The sequence below is a fragment of the Calliphora vicina genome, chromosome 3 (assembly GCF_958450345.1).
Source record: "Calliphora vicina chromosome 3, idCalVici1.1, whole genome shotgun sequence".
Classification (NCBI taxonomy): Eukaryota; Metazoa; Arthropoda; class Insecta; order Diptera; family Calliphoridae; genus Calliphora; species Calliphora vicina.
Window position 1 is genome coordinate 94,804,858 of NC_088782.1, and position 19,009 is coordinate 94,823,866.

At 30.1% G+C, this 19,009-nt stretch overlaps 3 protein-coding genes across 3 annotated transcripts; all 3 read left to right on the forward strand.

Moving 5' to 3' along the window:
* Positions 1-743: 743 nt before the first annotated feature.
* On the forward strand, positions 744-3,555 carry LOC135955056 (uncharacterized). Its single transcript, XM_065505348.1, has 2 exons — positions 744-3,044; positions 3,232-3,555. Exons 1-2 carry the CDS (start codon positions 915-917, stop codon positions 3,445-3,447), a joined length of 2,346 nt encoding a protein of 781 aa, XP_065361420.1. The 5' UTR covers positions 744-914; the 3' UTR covers positions 3,448-3,555.
* A 6,223-nt stretch (positions 3,556-9,778) lies between these two features.
* Positions 9,779-12,663, forward strand: LOC135955149 (uncharacterized). The gene is made up of 2 exons (XM_065505458.1): positions 9,779-11,782; positions 12,020-12,663. Exons 1-2 carry the CDS (start codon positions 9,893-9,895, stop codon positions 12,356-12,358), a joined length of 2,229 nt encoding a protein of 742 aa, XP_065361530.1. The 5' UTR covers positions 9,779-9,892; the 3' UTR covers positions 12,359-12,663.
* Positions 12,664-13,776: 1,113 nt separating this feature from the next.
* On the forward strand, positions 13,777-16,416 carry LOC135955200 (uncharacterized). Its single transcript, XM_065505524.1, has 2 exons — positions 13,777-15,696; positions 16,006-16,416. Exons 1-2 carry the CDS (start codon positions 13,849-13,851, stop codon positions 16,309-16,311), a joined length of 2,154 nt encoding a protein of 717 aa, XP_065361596.1. The 5' UTR covers positions 13,777-13,848; the 3' UTR covers positions 16,312-16,416.
* Positions 16,417-19,009: the final 2,593 nt, after the last annotated feature.

Here is a 19,009-nt window from a genome sequence, read left to right on the forward strand (position 1 = left end):
ACACATTCTACCTCTTCAACCCCTTGCCCACAAACTTCGTCTGTCTGCCTTTCAATTTTAATAAAATAAAAACAATTTGATGCTTTTTGAGTTTACAAAACACTCGTAAGAGCAAACAACGTCAAATAAATAATATGTGCTAAGAATAGTGGTTACGTTTTTTATAGTAAATATTGGCTATGTGTATCCTTTAGGTAACGAACCTCAAACCATACTTTTTATACGTTTCGAATAATCTAAGCAGACAGACTACACACAAACAGGTAGTATGTGTTGTTCGTAGAACAAACAGTACACAAACATTTACTAAATTTATACGTTTAACAAAAAAAAAAATGGTGAACAACAGCAAGCCACATGTATTCTTAAGCATTTATGTATATAAGGTGGTGTCGATAGTCCAACTGCTTATTTCTTCTTTACTTTCTAGTTGTTTAAGCTATCAAATTCACTTGTGTTTGTTGTTGAAAATCAACAACCAACTCAAAAGCAATAAAAACAACAGACTGCCATTGACAGACAAACCTCGTTTATAAAACAATTTCCCTGTTGTTGTTTGTCCATGTGTTGATGCATTCCTTCTTTTTTAGTTTTCTCTGGGTTCTTGTTTATTTCGCTCAGTTTTGTAATAAACAACAACAGTGAACGACTCAAAAAAGTAAATTTGTCTCATGCAAAAAGAGAGCACACGAGTGAATCGCAATAGAAGCTCTTTGCTTTTAGTATACAAAGAATCGTTGTTCTGTACGTATCGTGACTGTTTTGAGCCGAACAGTTTGTGTACCGGTTTGTTAAAGGGAGTGTGTATCTGTAGTTTTGCAACGTTTCATAAGCAAAGCAACTTTACGTTAATTGTGTACAACAAATAAAAAAACAACAGACAGTTGAATTAAAGTAGAACAAACAAACACAAAATGGTATCCAATCCCAGATGTGATGTATGGAAGTATTTTGATAATATTGTTGATGAAGGCGTTGCGGTGTGTAAGCTCTGTAAGCAGCGTTTGAAAAACGATCGCAGTTGGAGTTTGAGGAAACATTTAAAAAAACTGCACAACACCAAGAGTGAAATCTGGAATTATTTTGATAATATTGTGGGCCAGGGTATGGCAGTATGCAAACAATGCAAGCAGCGTGTAAGGAACAATCGCAGTTTTAATTTAACACAGCACTTGGAAAAGGCACATAATATCATAGTACCTAACATCGAGGATGAGATCAACAAAAAGGAGCTGGCTGCTCAAACTGGCAATAAAGAAATGAGGACAACAGTTAACAATGCAATAGTTTACATTACAGATGACGAATCCAAGGATGAGGCTGTTGCTCAAACAAGCCAAGCCAATGTATCCATTGTAGAGAATACTACACCAATTGTAGTGAATACTGCTCCTATTGTAAGTAATACTGAGCCTATTGTAATTTCCCATGATTATGAACCTGAGGAAACTCTATCTAAAGATACAAGCCATGCAGAAATACCGCCAAGTGATATAACTGTTTCTAAACGTAGAATGTCTAGATCTCCGGGAGCAAATGCGCATGCTTATAAACGAGCAAAAACACATTTGGCCATTAAAATCGATGAAAAAACCCTAATATCAGCTATATGGGGTCTCATGATAGAGGATGGTGTTACACCTTTACTGTTTGGTTCTAAAAACATGCAGGCCCTAATACAGCCTCTTTGTGATGCGATATTCGAACAACAGAATAAAGAACTTAAGATAGATGAGTCTGAAAGCGAAAGACTTCTATGTTTGGTGGCCAATCATATTCGGAGTAGTTTTTCCAATGATCTAGACTGTCGATTGCTATCTTTAAAACTGGATACGGACATCAATGGTCCAGAAAACACCTTTTGTGTTAGTACTTTATTTGTCGATAATGGGCAGACACAAAAACGCACTTTGGGAATAATAGATCTTAAGGATGATCCTCAGCTAACTGAGCAACATATTAAACAAGTTTTACACAAATTTAATATTGATTCAAATCAAATTATAGGTATTTTTTGGGACAACACCAAGCCCAATTATAATAGACAGGTGCAAAACTGTGAATATTTGAAGGAAATCGAAAAGTTCGAAAAATATCCAGAAATACAATTTAGCGACATTATGGTTGAGCGTTATGTTGGTGTTACAGCCCAGCTCTGTATGTTGGATATTTTTAAAAATTCCCATATTATACAACCATTTTTAGAATGCCGTAATTTCGCCAAGTTTATTCAAGATGAATCGAATGGTTACTATGGTGTTTTTGAGCAGAATAATTTAAATATTCCCCAATTGGATTCTCCCTGGAAATGGGGTTCTACTTATAAAATGATGCACGATTTGCAGGAAGCTCGCAACATTTTTAAAGATACTAATATTCAGAAAATCGAAAACCGCCAAGATCAATTTAATGTCAACGATAAAATGTGGCTGTTTATTGACGCCTTCTGTGAATCGACGAGTTTTATACAAAAATCTATTATTAAATTCTACAGCGAGGAAATGACCTTTTTCGATTTCTATCCCCAATGGCTAAAGACCAAACTGCTAACAACAAAACTAGCAACAGCCAGTAATATGGAAAATACTTACATCACTACTATTTCAGTCGAATTGTTGAAAAGCATTGAGGCAAGATCGAAAGAGCTCTTGGGTAAGGATTGTTTTGAAGCTTGTTTGTATTTGGATCCACGTTTTCAGCACACTTTAGGTGAGGAAGAGAAAACAAAAGCCTTGGAATATTTAAAAGGCATATGGAATCGTTATAAAATCTATAATGTAGATATTATAAATGCTGCCGCGGAGGAAAACGCTGCGTCTTCACGATTCGATGATGCTGAAGACGCCTTTCTAAATGAATTCCTTTGTCAGGATGCTCCAGAATGTGATCTTAGAACTACAGATGTTTTTAAGAAAATCGAGAGTTTTAAAATACCATTTAAACCTGTCGACACGAATGTTTTATCGTTTTGGAATATGCTGAAATCAAGTGATCCCGAAATGTATTCCTTAAGTGCAATTTGTTTTGCCATACCAACCACTCAGGTAAATTACAAACTCAATAAGTATAAATAAGAGCTTCTAATTGTTGCGTATGTAAATTTTCTTAAGGAAAATATAGCAGCCCGATGGTTAGAATTTTTTAAAATAAATTCTAAGTTTTCTTCTAACAAAAAAAAAACATATCGTTAAAGGGTTTAGTCAGAATTTACATATATTTTTTAAATTGCAGAATTATAATAAAAATCGCTACGCAAATATTTATCAAACGGAGACCCTTTCAAAATTATCACCATTTACAAGAGACAATCTTGTAAGCATTCGTTTAAATTCCCAACTTCTGCAGGGCAATCTTGAGCAATTTGGAATTTTCCACGAGGCCATATCATCCGACGAAGATGAAGTTCAAATAATCGACAGCAATGAAGCGGCCACCACAAATATCTAATTAAATAATTACTCTAAAATTTCGTTATTGAAGTGAATTGGTTTTGAATTACTTATTTAACAATAAATATTTATGTACGCTGAAAATACATTTAAAAAGTTAACTATATAGATTTGTGTTCTTTACTTTTTGATTGAATATGTTGGGTAAGAAAAAATACATTTAACCAACGTTATATAACAGTAAGTAACTGCTATAATTAAGAAATTATTGTATATAAACCTTTGAAAAGTGTTTCAAAATATGTTTCAACTGGTATATTAGAAACAATTATGAATATATTTCTATCGCTGGCTTAACATGCAAACTAAATAAATAGAAATGTGGTAGCACTGGAGTGGTCGGATTTACACCAACTTCGTCAAGAAAGAATAAAAATAACGAACGAAGACTTACAATTTGCTAATTAAGCGTAAGTAAATTTATTTACAACTATGGCAAAAATTTTTGTAGAAAATTTTAGTCCTTGAATGTCCTATATGAAAGGACTTTTTTGATTTTCTCGACAAAAAGGTCAATTTGACCCCTAAAGGGAGGAGGTAGAGGGTTAAGATCGTCCACGAAAGTGATCCCCATTAAATTTCACAATGTAACTCTGACAATAAGAAATCTCTCACATATTTACTTACACCTATATGTTCGCTTCGACCAAAAAAATAAAAACCGGTTAAACCGGTTAACCGTCATATATGTGTAAAAACATAAAATGTCCTATAAAGTATACACAGCTTTAAAATTTGTAGTTTTTAGTTGTCAGGAATGTTTAATATAAATAAACTATGAGTATACAAAAATGCTAAGTCCATTTTGTTTTGTAAAAATTTCAAAATTATTATCTCAGTCAAATGGAATTGAGTATAAATTTGTTACTAACTGTATAATACTAATATAATTATTGATTTTTTTCATTAAATTTCAAGCATTTTATGATAAATCAATTTTTTAATTAAATATTTGATAATTTTGAAATTTATTATCACCTCGACTTTCTGATATTAAACAGAAAATGTTACAAGTCCCAAAAAAGGACCTATAATATACAAACGCACTTCTTCTTACTGTTTATTTGTCATTATAAATCATACCAAATATGTAAGTAATAAAACTCCATTATCAGATCTCATAAATATTTCAAATCATGGATTTTAGAACGTTTTTTGTCTCTCCTATAATATTTCTGAAAAGAACTTTGTACACTAAGCTAACGAAGATTTAGATTAACTTCTAGAATTATGCGGAATTTAATTTTTAATAGTTTCATTATTTATTCTGAAAAAGTTTTTAAGTAAACCCATCGTCCTCTACTATTTAGAATTATTGAAATTCTTAAAAATATCAATCTAAGGGCCATTATTACAACTTGCCGTTATAGTTAAAGGTACCTTTTTCTATTGCTTAAAATAGGTTTGTATTGTAATCAGGGACATAACTGTTATAACCAATATTGGAAAAAATCCTGAAATAATTGTTTATCAAGAATTTTTGAAAAATGGTCTGAATAACAGTTAAAAATAACCAATATTATTTTGGTCTTTGATAACCATTATAAACGATTTTTATTTTATTTGGTCTTCAGTAACCATTATGAAAGATTTTTATTTTTTTTTTGGTCTTCAATAACCATTATAAAATATTTTTATTTTTTTAGGTCTTTGATAACTATTATTAAAGATTTTTATTTTTTTGGTCTTCCGTAAACATTATGAGTACCAACAAAGTTTTTTGGTCGCATGGACCTGGTTTTCATGTATTTTAAAATAGACAGAGAAAGATAAATCGGTTCAGAATTTCATAAGAATCAATAATATTTATGATTATAAACAGTTTTCTTTTAAAATGTGCAATATGTGGGAGCTATGACTAATTATGGATCAATCGGCATAAAATTAAGTGACATGTCTTCTGTATATATGCTAAATTTTATTTGAATACCAACTTTTTTAAGAAATCTATACTCGTTAAAATGGTATTCGGAAGTGGGCCTTGTATGGGAGCTATGACTAATTATGAACCAATCGTCACAAAATTTAGTAGTGAGAGTTCGACTTATATAAAACTTATTTGTGCTGAATTCGGTTTGGTTATCTATATAACTAAGATATTTATGAGGGATTATTTATTTTCAGATAGGACAATAGTATGGGGGCTAGGAGAAATAATAGACCGATTCTAACCAAATTCAATAGACTTCGTTCTTTGGGCACTATATGCTATATCACTATGGTGGTGTAGGGTATAAATATTTGTAATGGCTGTAGTCTATTTTTTTAGAATGGTTATCAAAGACCAAAAAAATAAAATTCATAATGGTTATTGAAGACCAAAAAAAATCAAAATCTTTCATAATGGTTATCAAACACCTAAAAAAATTAAAATTTTTCATAATGGTTATCATAGACTAAATTTTTTTTGAGTTATTTATAATTGTTATTACGGGACGTATTTTTTTGCAGTTATTTTTTCTATAACCAATTGCTTATTTAAAAAAAATAACAATTATTTCGGGTCCCTGATTGTAAGTCATTAGTTTAGGTTTCAAATCAGACAAATAATGTGTGTACAATGAATATAAAAAATGCACAAAACCATGAGATTTTTTATGACCTAAATTTTAAAAACCGGTTAACCGAGTGATAAAAACCGGATAAACCGGTTAACCGAAAATCAACATTTCAAATTAACCGGTTCACAAAAAACCGAGATTTCGAAGAAAAACCGGTTTTTCGGTTAACCGGTTTAGAAACACTACCAGCTGTACTATAAGTTTATTCTACTAAAATGATCTGCTCATTATTGTGAAATTTATGACAATAAAAAAATTATAATAAAAAAAGTATTTAATTTCAATATCCAATCAAAAGATGTAAAATTTTCAGTTTTGTTTTATCTTTCTCACTGTCGAAGATAATGATATTTGCCGATCAGAGTTTAATTGTTAGTTAAACAATTATTATGATTAGTATGATATTTTTTATTACTCCCCACTAAATTTTCATTCATTATTTTCAAAAATATTTTCCAAATTTTCTGTAAATAATATTGCATTTAATGAAAATCAGATTAATCGAATTTTAAGCTATTCGATATCGGATTTTTAGAAAAACTGTATGTTTTTATACATATGAAAGTGTTAATTAACAATGTCCTAGAAATTTAAAATTCCAAAATCGTAATCTTTATTTAGCGTTTATTGGAATCGATTTTTTCGTTTATAGAATTTTACATAAATTTCGATGTCAGACAATTTTTATATTAGCGGTATTCATGATGTAGAGCTCTTACAGAATTAAGTGTCATAAAATTTTATAAATTGTAAACGTAGATTTATAGTTCGTTGTAAATCAATCCGTTAATTGGTTTCTGATAAACTACTCTTTTGCTACTTTGCTATCGAAAGTACTCGTTTTAATTGAGTTTTTTTGGAAAATTTATGTTTTTTGAATTTGTTTGGAAAATTTTTAATTAAAATCTTTAAAGTTCAAAATAAGTACCACCCTAATAAGCACATTCCTAAAATAAATGCATTGTTACCCAGCGGGAAGAATTGATAGGATTTCACTTTGTAGGCCTTCTAAAATACATGTCGAAATCCGATACTCATTTCACTCCGCCTTCTCTTAAAAAATGTTTTAGAAGAAAATTCATACGCGTTAAAAATTGCATTACAAATAGTGTTTATAAAAAACCGGTTTGTTGGTTAACCGAAAATTGGCATTTTTAAAAAAACCGGGTTTTCGGTTAACCGACATCGAAAAAACCTGTTAACCGTCATATATGTGTAGAAAACGTAAAATGTACAGTAAAGTATATACAGCTTTAAAATTTATAGTTTTTAGTAGTCAGGAATAGTTAATATTAAATAACTATAAATATACAAAAGTGCTAAGTCCATTTTATTTTGTAAAAATTTCAAAATTATTATCTCAGTCAAATGGAATTGAGTATAAATATGTTACTAACTATATAATTTTGAAATTTATTATCACTTCGACTTTCTGATATGAAACAGAAATAGTTACAAGTCCCAAAAAGGACCTATAAGATGCAAACGAACTTCTTAGCTGTGTTTATATGTCACTATAAATCATACCAAATAATGAATAAAACTCTATCAGATTTCATAAATATTTCAAATCATGGATTTTAGAACGTTTTTTGTCTCTCCTGTAATATTTCTGAAAAGGACTTTGTCCACTAAGCTAAAGAAATGATTAATATAATAAAATTTTAAGAAAAAAACACACTAATGAAGTCAAATTGATTGAAAGAAAGTATGTACATCAAATTCAACTTAACGTTTTGTGAAATCATCACTAAGTTCATAATGAATCATTATTAAGATTTAGCTTAACTTCTAGAATTATGCGGAATTTAATTTTTAATAGTTTCATTATGTGCAAAAATACTCTACTATTTACAATCATTGTAATTCTTAAAAATATCATCTAAATAGGTATGTATTGTAAATCAGCAGTTTAGATTTCAAATCAGACCAATAATGTGTGTACAATGAATACTAAAAATGCAAAAACAGATTTCTTAATTTTAGACCTAAATTTTAAAAACCGGTTAACCGAAAATCAACATTTTTAATTAACCGGTTCGCAAAAACCGAGTTTTCGGTTAACCGGTTTATAAACACTAATTACAAAATCAGATCTAACAAACCATTATTTAAAATTCAAACATGCTTGGTTTTTCATTATTATCTCTCTATAATAATATTTATTTTATGAAGATCGAGGGAGGTAGTTTTTTATTTATAAAACTACACTTTATAGTCCATTATTTAGGTTTTATTGCAAGGCGTAGGCTTCCATTGATACGCCACGTAAAATTTAAACGATTTTGCTGGGTGTCCTTGTGTCTGCAAAATAAGGCCTTGAGGAAGGTCTCTTTACTGCATCTTTTCTCTCTGGGTGACAACACTGCGAAAGTAAGAGATAAAGATAAATCGATACTTTTAAATGAGAGAGAACGAAAAAGCAGTGAATAGACGACAAAGCGTTAGGTATTTACTAGCATTTGTGTATACCTACAACTGTGTATATTTGACAGTGAAAACATAAATTATTGTGAAATTCATAAATATGAAAAACATTATTTTCAAAGAATTTAAATTATTTTTGTCATTGTGGTATTTAAGGTATTTATAGACGGCAATACTGAGTATTAACACTTTCAAATTTAAAAATAAAAAATGAAATCAGTCGGTATTTCAAAAAATCGTTTCGAAAAAACATTTATTATTTATACGATAGTATTACAAATATTTTATTTCTTTGTTGATTGATATTTTTCTGAAAATTTTATTTTTATTTTATATTTTCTTGACATTTTTTTTGTTTTTATAAATACATACCCGATACATATGAAAATAAAAAGTTTTTAAATTGTTTTAAAAAAATTTTCAATACCGACCGTAAATCAAAAAAATCATTTGTATTTTTTGAAAATCTAATACAAATTTTGTTTAGACGATGAAATTGTATTATGATACTTGAGTTTTTGACAAATATTAATACTCAGTATTGCCGTCTATAAATACCTTTAATAACATTTTGTAAGAGTTTCACTCTTCCTTAAGTGCATATTCTGCATTTTCTTTTTTCTATAAAAGTTTGATTTGATGAATTACATTGAACTGCAAGTAAAATAGTGCTTAGTATTGGAACTAACAGTTTATAAATAATAAATATTTGTTTTGATCTAGGGTTGCCATACGGACTTTAATGAGCAAGATAAAACTAAATTTGTTGAGCTGAAACTTATTTTTTCATTTTTAAATTTTGCGACCAATGATTTCAGTTCGAAATTGTTACTTCGGAACAATTTTTATGGAAGCACTGTGAAACTTTACGATGTTGAAAAGATATCTTACAGCTATACTAAAAATGCCTTTAATTACACAAATTGATTTTGTTTTTTTAAAGTCATATAATGAAGTACAATTTAAATTTTCCCAATGCGAATACATTTTAAGTTAGTCAATATATTTTTTTCAAAATCTAGCTAATCGTATCTGGCAACCCTAATTAATGTATACCTACATGTAGTAAAACAGCAGTGGTAAAAATAAGCAGATTGAGTTTTATTTTAAAATAAAAACCAGTTTATTCCCTGGTATTGTTGTTATTGTATTTACACAATAGCAAAACACTCATGCCAACTACACACGAACAGAACAGCAACTCAAAGCAGATGATAAAAAAACAAATACGTAGCAACAAGAATGTAGCAACAAAACACAACTCAACTCAAGAGCAACAAGAGCGTAGAAAAGTATATGACAGAGCGATTTGCTTTTAGTATACGTCGAGTCTTTGTTGTTGACAGTGGGACGTGTAGAGTGTGTGTTTAGCTACAAAATTTTGTGTGTGATTGTTTCCAACAGCAAGTTGTGTATTGAAAACAAAATTGAATTCATTATCATAAACAAACAAAAATGGCGCTGAGACCCAGCAGTGAGTTGTGGAATTATTTCACGAATATTGTTGAGGAGGGTATGGCAGAATGTAAATTGTGCAAACAGCGATTGAGGAATAATCGCAGTTATAACTTGAAATTGCATTTGAAAAAGGTCCATAATAATAGAGGCGAAATCAATAAGTACTTCGACGTTTTCGTTCAGGACAATCTAGCAGTTTGTAAAACATGCAAACGACGACTAAAAAATCGTCTTTGCAACTTAAGGTTGCATATGCGAAGATCACACCAGATCGAAGTCAAGCTACCGAATGATCGTCCCACGGAACAACCCCCTTCCCCCCAGCCATACGATGAAGATCAAATAAAAGCTGTGCTTAAAGTGGCCAAGCGTAAAATGAAAGAACAAATTGGCAATGATGAGAAAAGGCCAAAACATCGACTGTGTATTAAAATGGACAAAAACACTATTATACGTTCCGTAATTGGCTTAATAGTTGAAGATGGTGTAGCACCTCATGTGATTAGCTCGAAGAATTTTAAAGTCCTGTTACGACCCATGTGTGAGGCGATATCCGATAGAGAAGGCAAAGAATTTAAAATGGAAGAGACTGAGATAGAAAGAATCATAAGTTCAATGGCAAATTATGTACGCAATGATTTTTCAAATGATTTACACTGTCGTTTATTGTCTATTAAACTCGATACGGATCTGAATGCTTCGCAGAAAACTTATTGCGTCAGTGCCCGGTTCATCAATGAGGGAGTGATACAAAGTCACATATTGGGCATAATTGATCTCAAAAGTGATGAGCAGCTGTCAGAGGAACATATAAAGCAAGTTCTACACAAATTCAATATTGATTCAAATCAAATTGTAAGTGCCTTTTGGGACAATTCGAAGCAAAAGTACAATAAGCTCATTAAAAATTCGGAATATTTGAATGAAATTCAACAGTTTGAATCATACCCTGATATTTACTTGGGAGATGTAAAGATAGAGCGTTATATGGGCGCGAACGCCCAGCTCTGTTTATTGGATCTTTTTAAAAATTCCAGCATATTTCAAACATTTTTGCAGTGCCGTAATTTAGCCAAATTTATTAGCGAGGAATCAAATGGCTATCATGAGTTATTTGAACAAAATAATTTGAGTATACCTCAACTGGATTCTCCCTGGAAATGGGGTTCTACCTACAAAATGATGCACGATTTGCATGAGGCTCGCCATATTTTGGAAAAGGTTAAATTTGAAAAATTCGACCAACCTGAAGATCAGTTTGAAGCCAACGACGAGTTATGGTCATTCATAGAAGCCTTCAGTAAATCAATAATTTATTTGCAAAAATCCATACTTAAGTACTACACTGAAGAATTACACATAGGAGACTTCTACTCCCAATGGTTAAAATGTAAACTGTTGACGGTAAAACTGATAGCAGCTAACAATAAACAAAACATACTCTTATCGACGATTCTGACGGAAATGCTAAAAGTAATTGAGAATAGAACGAAAGAATTGTTGAGTCAAGATAGTTTTGTTGCATGTATATTTTTGGATCCAAGATTTCAGCGTACACTTGACTCGGAACAAAAATCAATTGCTACGGAATATCTGAAGAAGTTGTGGTGTCGCGCCAAGCTTTATACTGTTGATGATACGGAATCTTTGGAAGAGTCAGCTCAGTTGTTTGACGACGATGAGGATGCATTCTTGAATGAATTTTTAAGTCATGATATACCGGTAAAGGATAACAGAACTAGTGATGTTTATCAGAAAATCGAGGGTCTAAAACTAGCATTTCAAATGGTGGATACAAATATTTTATCATTTTGGAGAAGCCAGAAAGCTAGTGAACCCGAAGTGTATTCTCTGAGCACCATATGTTTCGCCATACCAGCTACAGAGGTAAGTTTGTTTCTATCAATGTTTAGTATAACTATTTGAAAATTTAAATAGAGAAATAGCATAACTTTAAATTAATGTATTGTGTTAAATATTTGCATTAAAACCCGGAATATATGAATATGAGTGTTTTTAAAGAAATTTTCTAAATTAAATATCTGTTTGAAATCCCTAAACTGTAAATTGATTCGGAACCAGTTACATTTTCTAAACAAATATTTTTTATGACTTTATTTTCAGATTTACAGTAAACTACGCTATTCTCATATTTATCGGCTAGATACCAATTCAAATTTGTCAGATTTCACCAAAGAAAATATCTTAAACATTCGCTTAAACGTACACCTTTTAGATGAAGCTCTTTCACAATTGCAGCTGATAAATGATGATCGCTCAAATACATCAACATTTTCGGAAGGTGAAGTCGATATTTATGATATATCAGAAGATGACAACAGTAATACTGCATCGTCAATAGCCACACATTCTGGCATTGTTTTGGCATCTTCATCAGTCGTAGTTAATCCATCAACTACTATTATTTCATCAGCCCAGGTAGCAGCTAATGAGTGTGAATAACAAATTAAATCACAATACGCCGCTCCGCGAAATAAAAGATTTATTTATCTAACTGTCTTTAAATATATTTATAGATTTAGAAGTTAGTATCAAGATTCATGAGTAATTCTATATGGTTTTCATATAAAAACTAAACTCTTTTTTTTTTACTCTCCTGAAAACAATAAAATGTTTCGTACATACATATTTAAATACATAATATAAGTACGTACTAAATTTTTTTGCATTCCTTAACAATAATTTTGGAAACTGTGTTTTGTTAATTTCATAAGCTACATATAAATAAAATAAAAACTAAAAAAATATTTAAACTTGTTTTTATTACACAAAGTTCGCGCTTTATTAAAATCAAACAAACAACAAAATTACTTTCCTAGGGTAGCTCTGATGCAAATCGCTTAATGTTACATGCTGCAAAAGTATAAACAAAAAGCAATTCTAAATGAAAGAGAGAAATATAAAATTTGCTTATATTCTGTCTCGTGAGACATCTGTTTAACAGGTAAAATAATGCGCAAAGGGATTGAATATTTAATAATTTACATAGTACCTGATAAGGTATTACTTAATAGTTATTTAATTACTACTTCAACTAAATATTTTTTAGGTTTCTCAGCACATTTTACATACTTAAATAAATACATAATTGACAATTAAACAGAATCCGAATTTGAATACAGTATAAAACAAAAAATGTGTTTTTTTATATTTTATCTGGCAACTATGCCCTGTACCTTATACAGAGACAATACTTGAATATTAGGGAACACCTTATATTGGAATTATAATAAATTTTTCACTTTTTTCTTTATGTCATCTATTTTCTTTTTCAAAATCTGGTCGTCTTATGTTATGGAAGCCAATATTTAAGCAAAATTTTTATGAAAACCAACATTACAATTTAATAATAAAATTTTAATATTTTGTTTTAATAATTTTTTCGAAATTATAAGGGCCACCCTAATGCACACACTCGTTTGACTCAGACGGTTTTCGTTATTTGACAACAACGCAGTAACAACCCAGCGTTTGAACACTTGAGAGCATTCAATATAATACATAAATACATACCTACATATATAACAACAACAACAATAATATATATCATTGTTTAACGGTACCGAGAAGCATAAGAACGCAACTCGATTAGCAACCAAGTCTATATTGCAAAAAAAATAAAAAATAAAAAAATATCTTGAGAATGTATTAGTTTAAAAACCCGTTGTTTGCCATACAACAACACATTTAAAGAGAGCAGCTAACAAAAGAAATTTGAGTCTTCTCGAGTCTTAATTCTCTATACCATAAACGAGAATAACAAGAAAAAAAATCAAACAACACGAGAGCACAAGAGGGTAGACATTGCATTTAGTACAGTTTGAGTCTTTGTTGAGAACGTAGCGTGTGTGTATAAAGTTATTTATTTAGTTACATATTTTAAGTACGAGTAAATTTTGTTTAGTTTATTATATTTGTGTTGTTGTGGCAAAATGGTGCTCAATCCGAGATGTGCCATATGGAAGTATTTCGACAATATTATTGATGAAGGGGTTGCGGTGTGTAAATTATGTAAACAGCGCTTGAAAAATGATCGAAGCTACAGTTTGAGAAAACACATCAATAAACTGCACAATCCTAATAGTGAGATATGGAAACATTTTAATAATATTGTGGATGAATGTGTTGCAATATGTAAAATATGCAATAAACGTGTAAGGAACAATCGGCACTTTAATTTATCATTGCATCTAAAACAGCACGACATTATTGTGGATACCACCGATAAGGAAAATGAGACATTGTCCATAAAACCAAGTAAGATCAATAATCCAAATCCTACAAGTACACAGAGGATTAAAGGTAAATTATACATTGAAATGGAAGAAAAAACTTTAGTTGGAGCTGTAATGGGTCTCATCGTTGAAGAAGGAATAGCACCTCAAATATTTGCTTCGAAAAATATGCAGCAACTGCTAAGTCCAGTCTGCGATGCCATATCTTTACAGGAAGTCACAAAATTCCATGTAGACGAAATTCAAAGTGAAAGAGTTCTATCTTCAGTGGCCAATCATATACGCAACGAATTTTGTAGTGATTTACACTGGCGTTTGTTGTCTCTAAAGATCGATATGGATCTGAATGCTACTTCAAATTCGTTTTGCCTAAGTGTGCAATTTATTAATGAAATGGAAGTGGAAACACGCAATCTCGGTGTAATAACTCTAAAGGAACACGAACATTTAACTGAGCAACATATTATGGAGGTTTTACATCAATTCAATATTGATACCAACCAGATTGTGAGCGCTTGTTGGGATAATACAAAAGTAAACTTCAGACGTTCGATTGAAAACTCTGAATATTTAAAAGAAATGCAGGAATTTTATAAAAATCCAGATATACAAGTGGGTGATACAAAGATCGAGCGTTATATTGGTGTCATTGGCCAACTATGTGTTATGGATGTTATCAGAAACCCTAGTATATTTGCATTGTTTCTGGAATGCCGCAATTTGACCAAAGCTATTAACGACAAGTCAAATATATTCTATGAAAAGTTTGAACAAAGCAATTTGAAAATTCCTCAATTGGACTCACCCTGGAAATGGGGTTCATCTTTCACAATGATGAACGATTTGAACGAAGCTCGCTTTATTTTAGGAAACATAAAGTATGAACAACCCGATCAATTTAATCTGAACGATAATCTCTTGAATTTCATCGATGCTTTTTGTAAATCTTTGAATATTGTGCAAAAATCATTGCTAAAATTTTACAACGAAGAAATGCATTTTGGTGACTTTTACGCGCAATGGCTAAAGAGTAAACTTGTTACAGAAAAACTTTTAAATGCTAACAAAACACAAGAGACTCATTTAAAACTCATTCTGTCGGAACTTTCGAAAAGTATCGAAAATAGGTGGAATGAACATTTAAATCAAGATCATTTTAAAGCTTGTTTATATTTGGATCCTCGCTTCCAGCACACATTAAATTTGCCAGAGAAAATGTTTGCCATGGAATATTTAAAGCAATTATGGGATCGTTCTAAGATATATAATGCTGAACTTATCGATCCAGTCTCTGAGTCTAGAACACAATCTCTAGCAATACCACAACAGTTAGACGATGATGATGAAGATATCTGTTTAAATGAATTTCTATGCCAGGGTGTTCAAGATGCAGAATCCTCAGGAATTTATAACAAACTGGAAGAATTCAAATTACCATTTCATAAGGTCGACACGAACATTTTGCGCTTTTGGAGGGATCAAAAAATCTGTGAACCTGAAATGTATATTTTAAGCACAATTTGTTTTGCTATGCCAGCTACCCAAGTAAGTTTGTTCACTCTATATAATCTTACAATACATATCGAGCGCTTTGCACGAAATTATCGTATGTTACATTAAAATATACCGTCATTCACTATATTTCTGGAAATATTACTAAGTTAATTTAATCGTATGTGAAATTTAATTTACTAAATCGGTTATTGTATCGGATTTAAAATTTAGCATTGATAATAACGCTCTCCTGTAAAATTTGGTTTTTGATACGATAATTTCGCGTAAAGGGGTCGATATATTCAAAGTATTTGAACTGTTATTCCAATGGTTTAATTTTTTACCATTCGCTAATTATAGATTTACAACAAAATTCGTTACTCTCACCTCGATCTTTCTATACAAACTTCAAATGTTCCACCTTATGTCAAAGGAAATCTAGGATTTATACGCTTAAATCAACATCATTTAGATGATGCTGTACAGAAACTGGGACTTTTCAGAGAAGACGATTCATCTGATAATGAAATGTCTGAAGTATCTGAGGATAACAGTGTGAGTTTGTCGACTATAAAAACCATGACTTGCCTTCAATCCCCTTCAGCTGGTGGTATAGATGTTCTAGCGGATATAATTGTTAAATCAGAAATTGATGACGATGAATAGTATTTAATCAAATTATTTTTATATGTTATTAATACTAACAGTAAACTTTATTCAAGGATATAAATATTAATATTAAAATATATTTTTTTAATTTCAAATGAAATATTTTGTTTTGTTATTTAATATAAAGTAATATTTTTTTTTTTTGGCCGATATGATGAGAAATAGGGGGATATATAAGATTGCGACTTCGTTTGTAATTTTTACAGTTTTCTTTTGCTTAGCACAGTGAATAATTTCGAAAAATGACTATATAAGTAGTGTAGTTGAGTTTTTGAGTCTCAAGGTCCCGAAGAGGGGTACCTCTCGATTCGATTTGGAAGATTTTAATATATGGGAGATTTCATGCCAACTTTTGAAATCGATGTCTTCCGATCGGAATATTTAAAAAAGATCCATTTTGAAAAAAAGTCAACAAAATTTTTTGATTTTGCCAAAAAAAAGTCAAAAATTTTATGTTTTGAGTTACAAAACATATATTTTGATAGATATACAACGCGCAACCCACTAAGCGACCGAATAGGTCTTCAAGACAAATATCTAAGCTTTATTTTGATGAAAAAGGTACCATTTTGAAAAAAAGTCAAACAAAGTTTTTGATTTCGGAAAAAAATATCAAACATTTTTTAATATTTTTTTCCGAAAGATTGAAGAAATATGTAGCTATCTAAACTATTTGGGACACATTTTGCTAAGAACAATGGGTAATGAGTTACATTGATGAGAAAAAACTCCTGCTTGGCCAAAATGTTAAATTTTCAAAAACTCTAATTCCGAGAGTTCTCCACCGATCTTGCCCGTGGTTAATTTCGGCCAAAAATGTTTTCATAAAATGCTGATGGTAAATTTTTCTTAACACTTCAGAATATACAGTAGCATTGTTATTATGGCTATAAAGTAACCATATGGTTATTTATAGTGCTGTAAAGTCAAAGGGTTTTTCTTGTCATTTTAATATTAGAAAAATGTAGTTTTTTTACTTATGAATCGATGTAGCCTGTGCTTTTTTCTTTAACATTTTTTTTTGCAAATTAGCACATGTTTTTATAAAACAGTTAGCAGTTAACCATTCCATGTGGTTATTACGGAGTTTTTGCGTGTTCTTTTTATATAAAAGTGAAGTGATTGGGAACTAGTTTTAAATGTATAGGAACTAAATTAAAAAATGTTTGAAAGGCCAGAATAAATTAAAAGAGGCTATCAGAGGTTAAGTGTAAGTTACATCTAATACTGTAAAATATCAAGGGTAAGTACTATAAATTACCTGCCATTCCAATATCAGCAAAATCGGTACACAAATGGCTGAGATATGAGGAAAAAACCAGGACAACCTCGATTTATATAACCATAGTAAGTTGGACCTACAATGGGTCAAAATCGGAAAAAATATTAATTATTAAAATATTAAAATATAATTATTGAAAAAACAAAACATTTTTTTTTCAAATTTAAAAAAAAAATTTTAAAGTAAAAAAAAAAATTTAAAATAACAATTCGAAATATTTTTTTTCCAAAAAATGGAAAAACCACTGGAAAAAAAATAAATTTTGTTTACCTAAAAATATTTTTATTTTGAAGTATAATTTGATGAAGGGTATATAAGATTCGGCACAGCCGAATATAGCTCTCTTGCTTGTTTTACCTACCTTCGTATAATTGTTTGAATATAGCGGATCCAAATGTATGTATAAGTATTTATTAAAAAAGTTAATGGTTATGTGCATATTAGGGTATTCAATCGGTTAACTGTTAATAGGTTAACCGATTAATTTTGGTCGATTAACTGTTCGAATAATTCAAAATTGCCGATTTTCAAATAACGAATAAACCGATTAATTGGTGTCTGTTAACCGATTAACCGAAATTTCTTTTTTTTGCACTTTAACATAATTTTTTTGTTTTTAATTTTCCATTTTAATTCAAATAAAAATGTCAAAGTAAAATTACATATTTTTTCGAACATTCAAGAAATATGTTTAGTTAATATTATAATAACTGATATATTTAATTTACATGTAATTGTCGGATGAGAACATAATAATAGACGAAACTGGAGACACTACTGAAACGAGTTTTTATCACAACTTATCGAAATTATTAAAAGTATTTAAAATCTAAAAAGGACTCCAATGGTATAATGGAGGATTTTATATGCTTAGAAAAAACTAAAAAAATAACTGACAAATTGGATATTCTTTATCTTGTCTTACTTCGATTTATCAAACATCTACAATCAGCGTGAGAGTTTTTTCCTAGTCGTTATTCCAAGTTATTAAAACTAAAGACAATTATTTACTTTTTGGTTGAATTGTTATGTTTTATTTATTTATGTTTTTGTTCTTTTTATTAATAAAATACTTCAATAAGTACACAAAATTCGTGATTTAGTTTCAGTTTAACATTTAAATATAAATTATTCGGTTAATCGAATAATTTAAAATTAACCGATTATTAACCGATTAAATCTAAACCCCGATTAATTATTTGCTCGATTAACCGATTAAACCAGAAACCCGATTAATTGAATACCCTAGTGCATATACAATATACATAACCAGGGCAACCAAAAATATGCTCTAAAAAAAGTGTTTTATGCGCATAAAATATGCACTTAAAAACGAAAAATATGCTCTTAAAATATAAAAAATATGCACTTAAATAGTTGTTTTTTGTGGAATTTCAATGTTTTATTAAACAA

Coding starts and splice junctions, on each gene's coding strand:
- LOC135955149 (XM_065505458.1), top strand. CDS start 9,893: ATGGCGCTGAGACCCAGCAGTGAGTTGTGGAATTATTTCACGAATATT. Junction 11,783..12,019: donor TCGCCATACCAGCTACAGAG/GTAAGTTTGTTT, acceptor CTTTATTTTCAG/ATTTACAGTAAACTACGCTA.
- LOC135955056 (XM_065505348.1), top strand. CDS start 915: ATGGTATCCAATCCCAGATGTGATGTATGGAAGTATTTTGATAATATT. Junction 3,045..3,231: donor TTGCCATACCAACCACTCAG/GTAAATTACAAA, acceptor TTTAAATTGCAG/AATTATAATAAAAATCGCTA.
- LOC135955200 (XM_065505524.1), top strand. CDS start 13,849: ATGGTGCTCAATCCGAGATGTGCCATATGGAAGTATTTCGACAATATT. Junction 15,697..16,005: donor TTGCTATGCCAGCTACCCAA/GTAAGTTTGTTC, acceptor CGCTAATTATAG/ATTTACAACAAAATTCGTTA.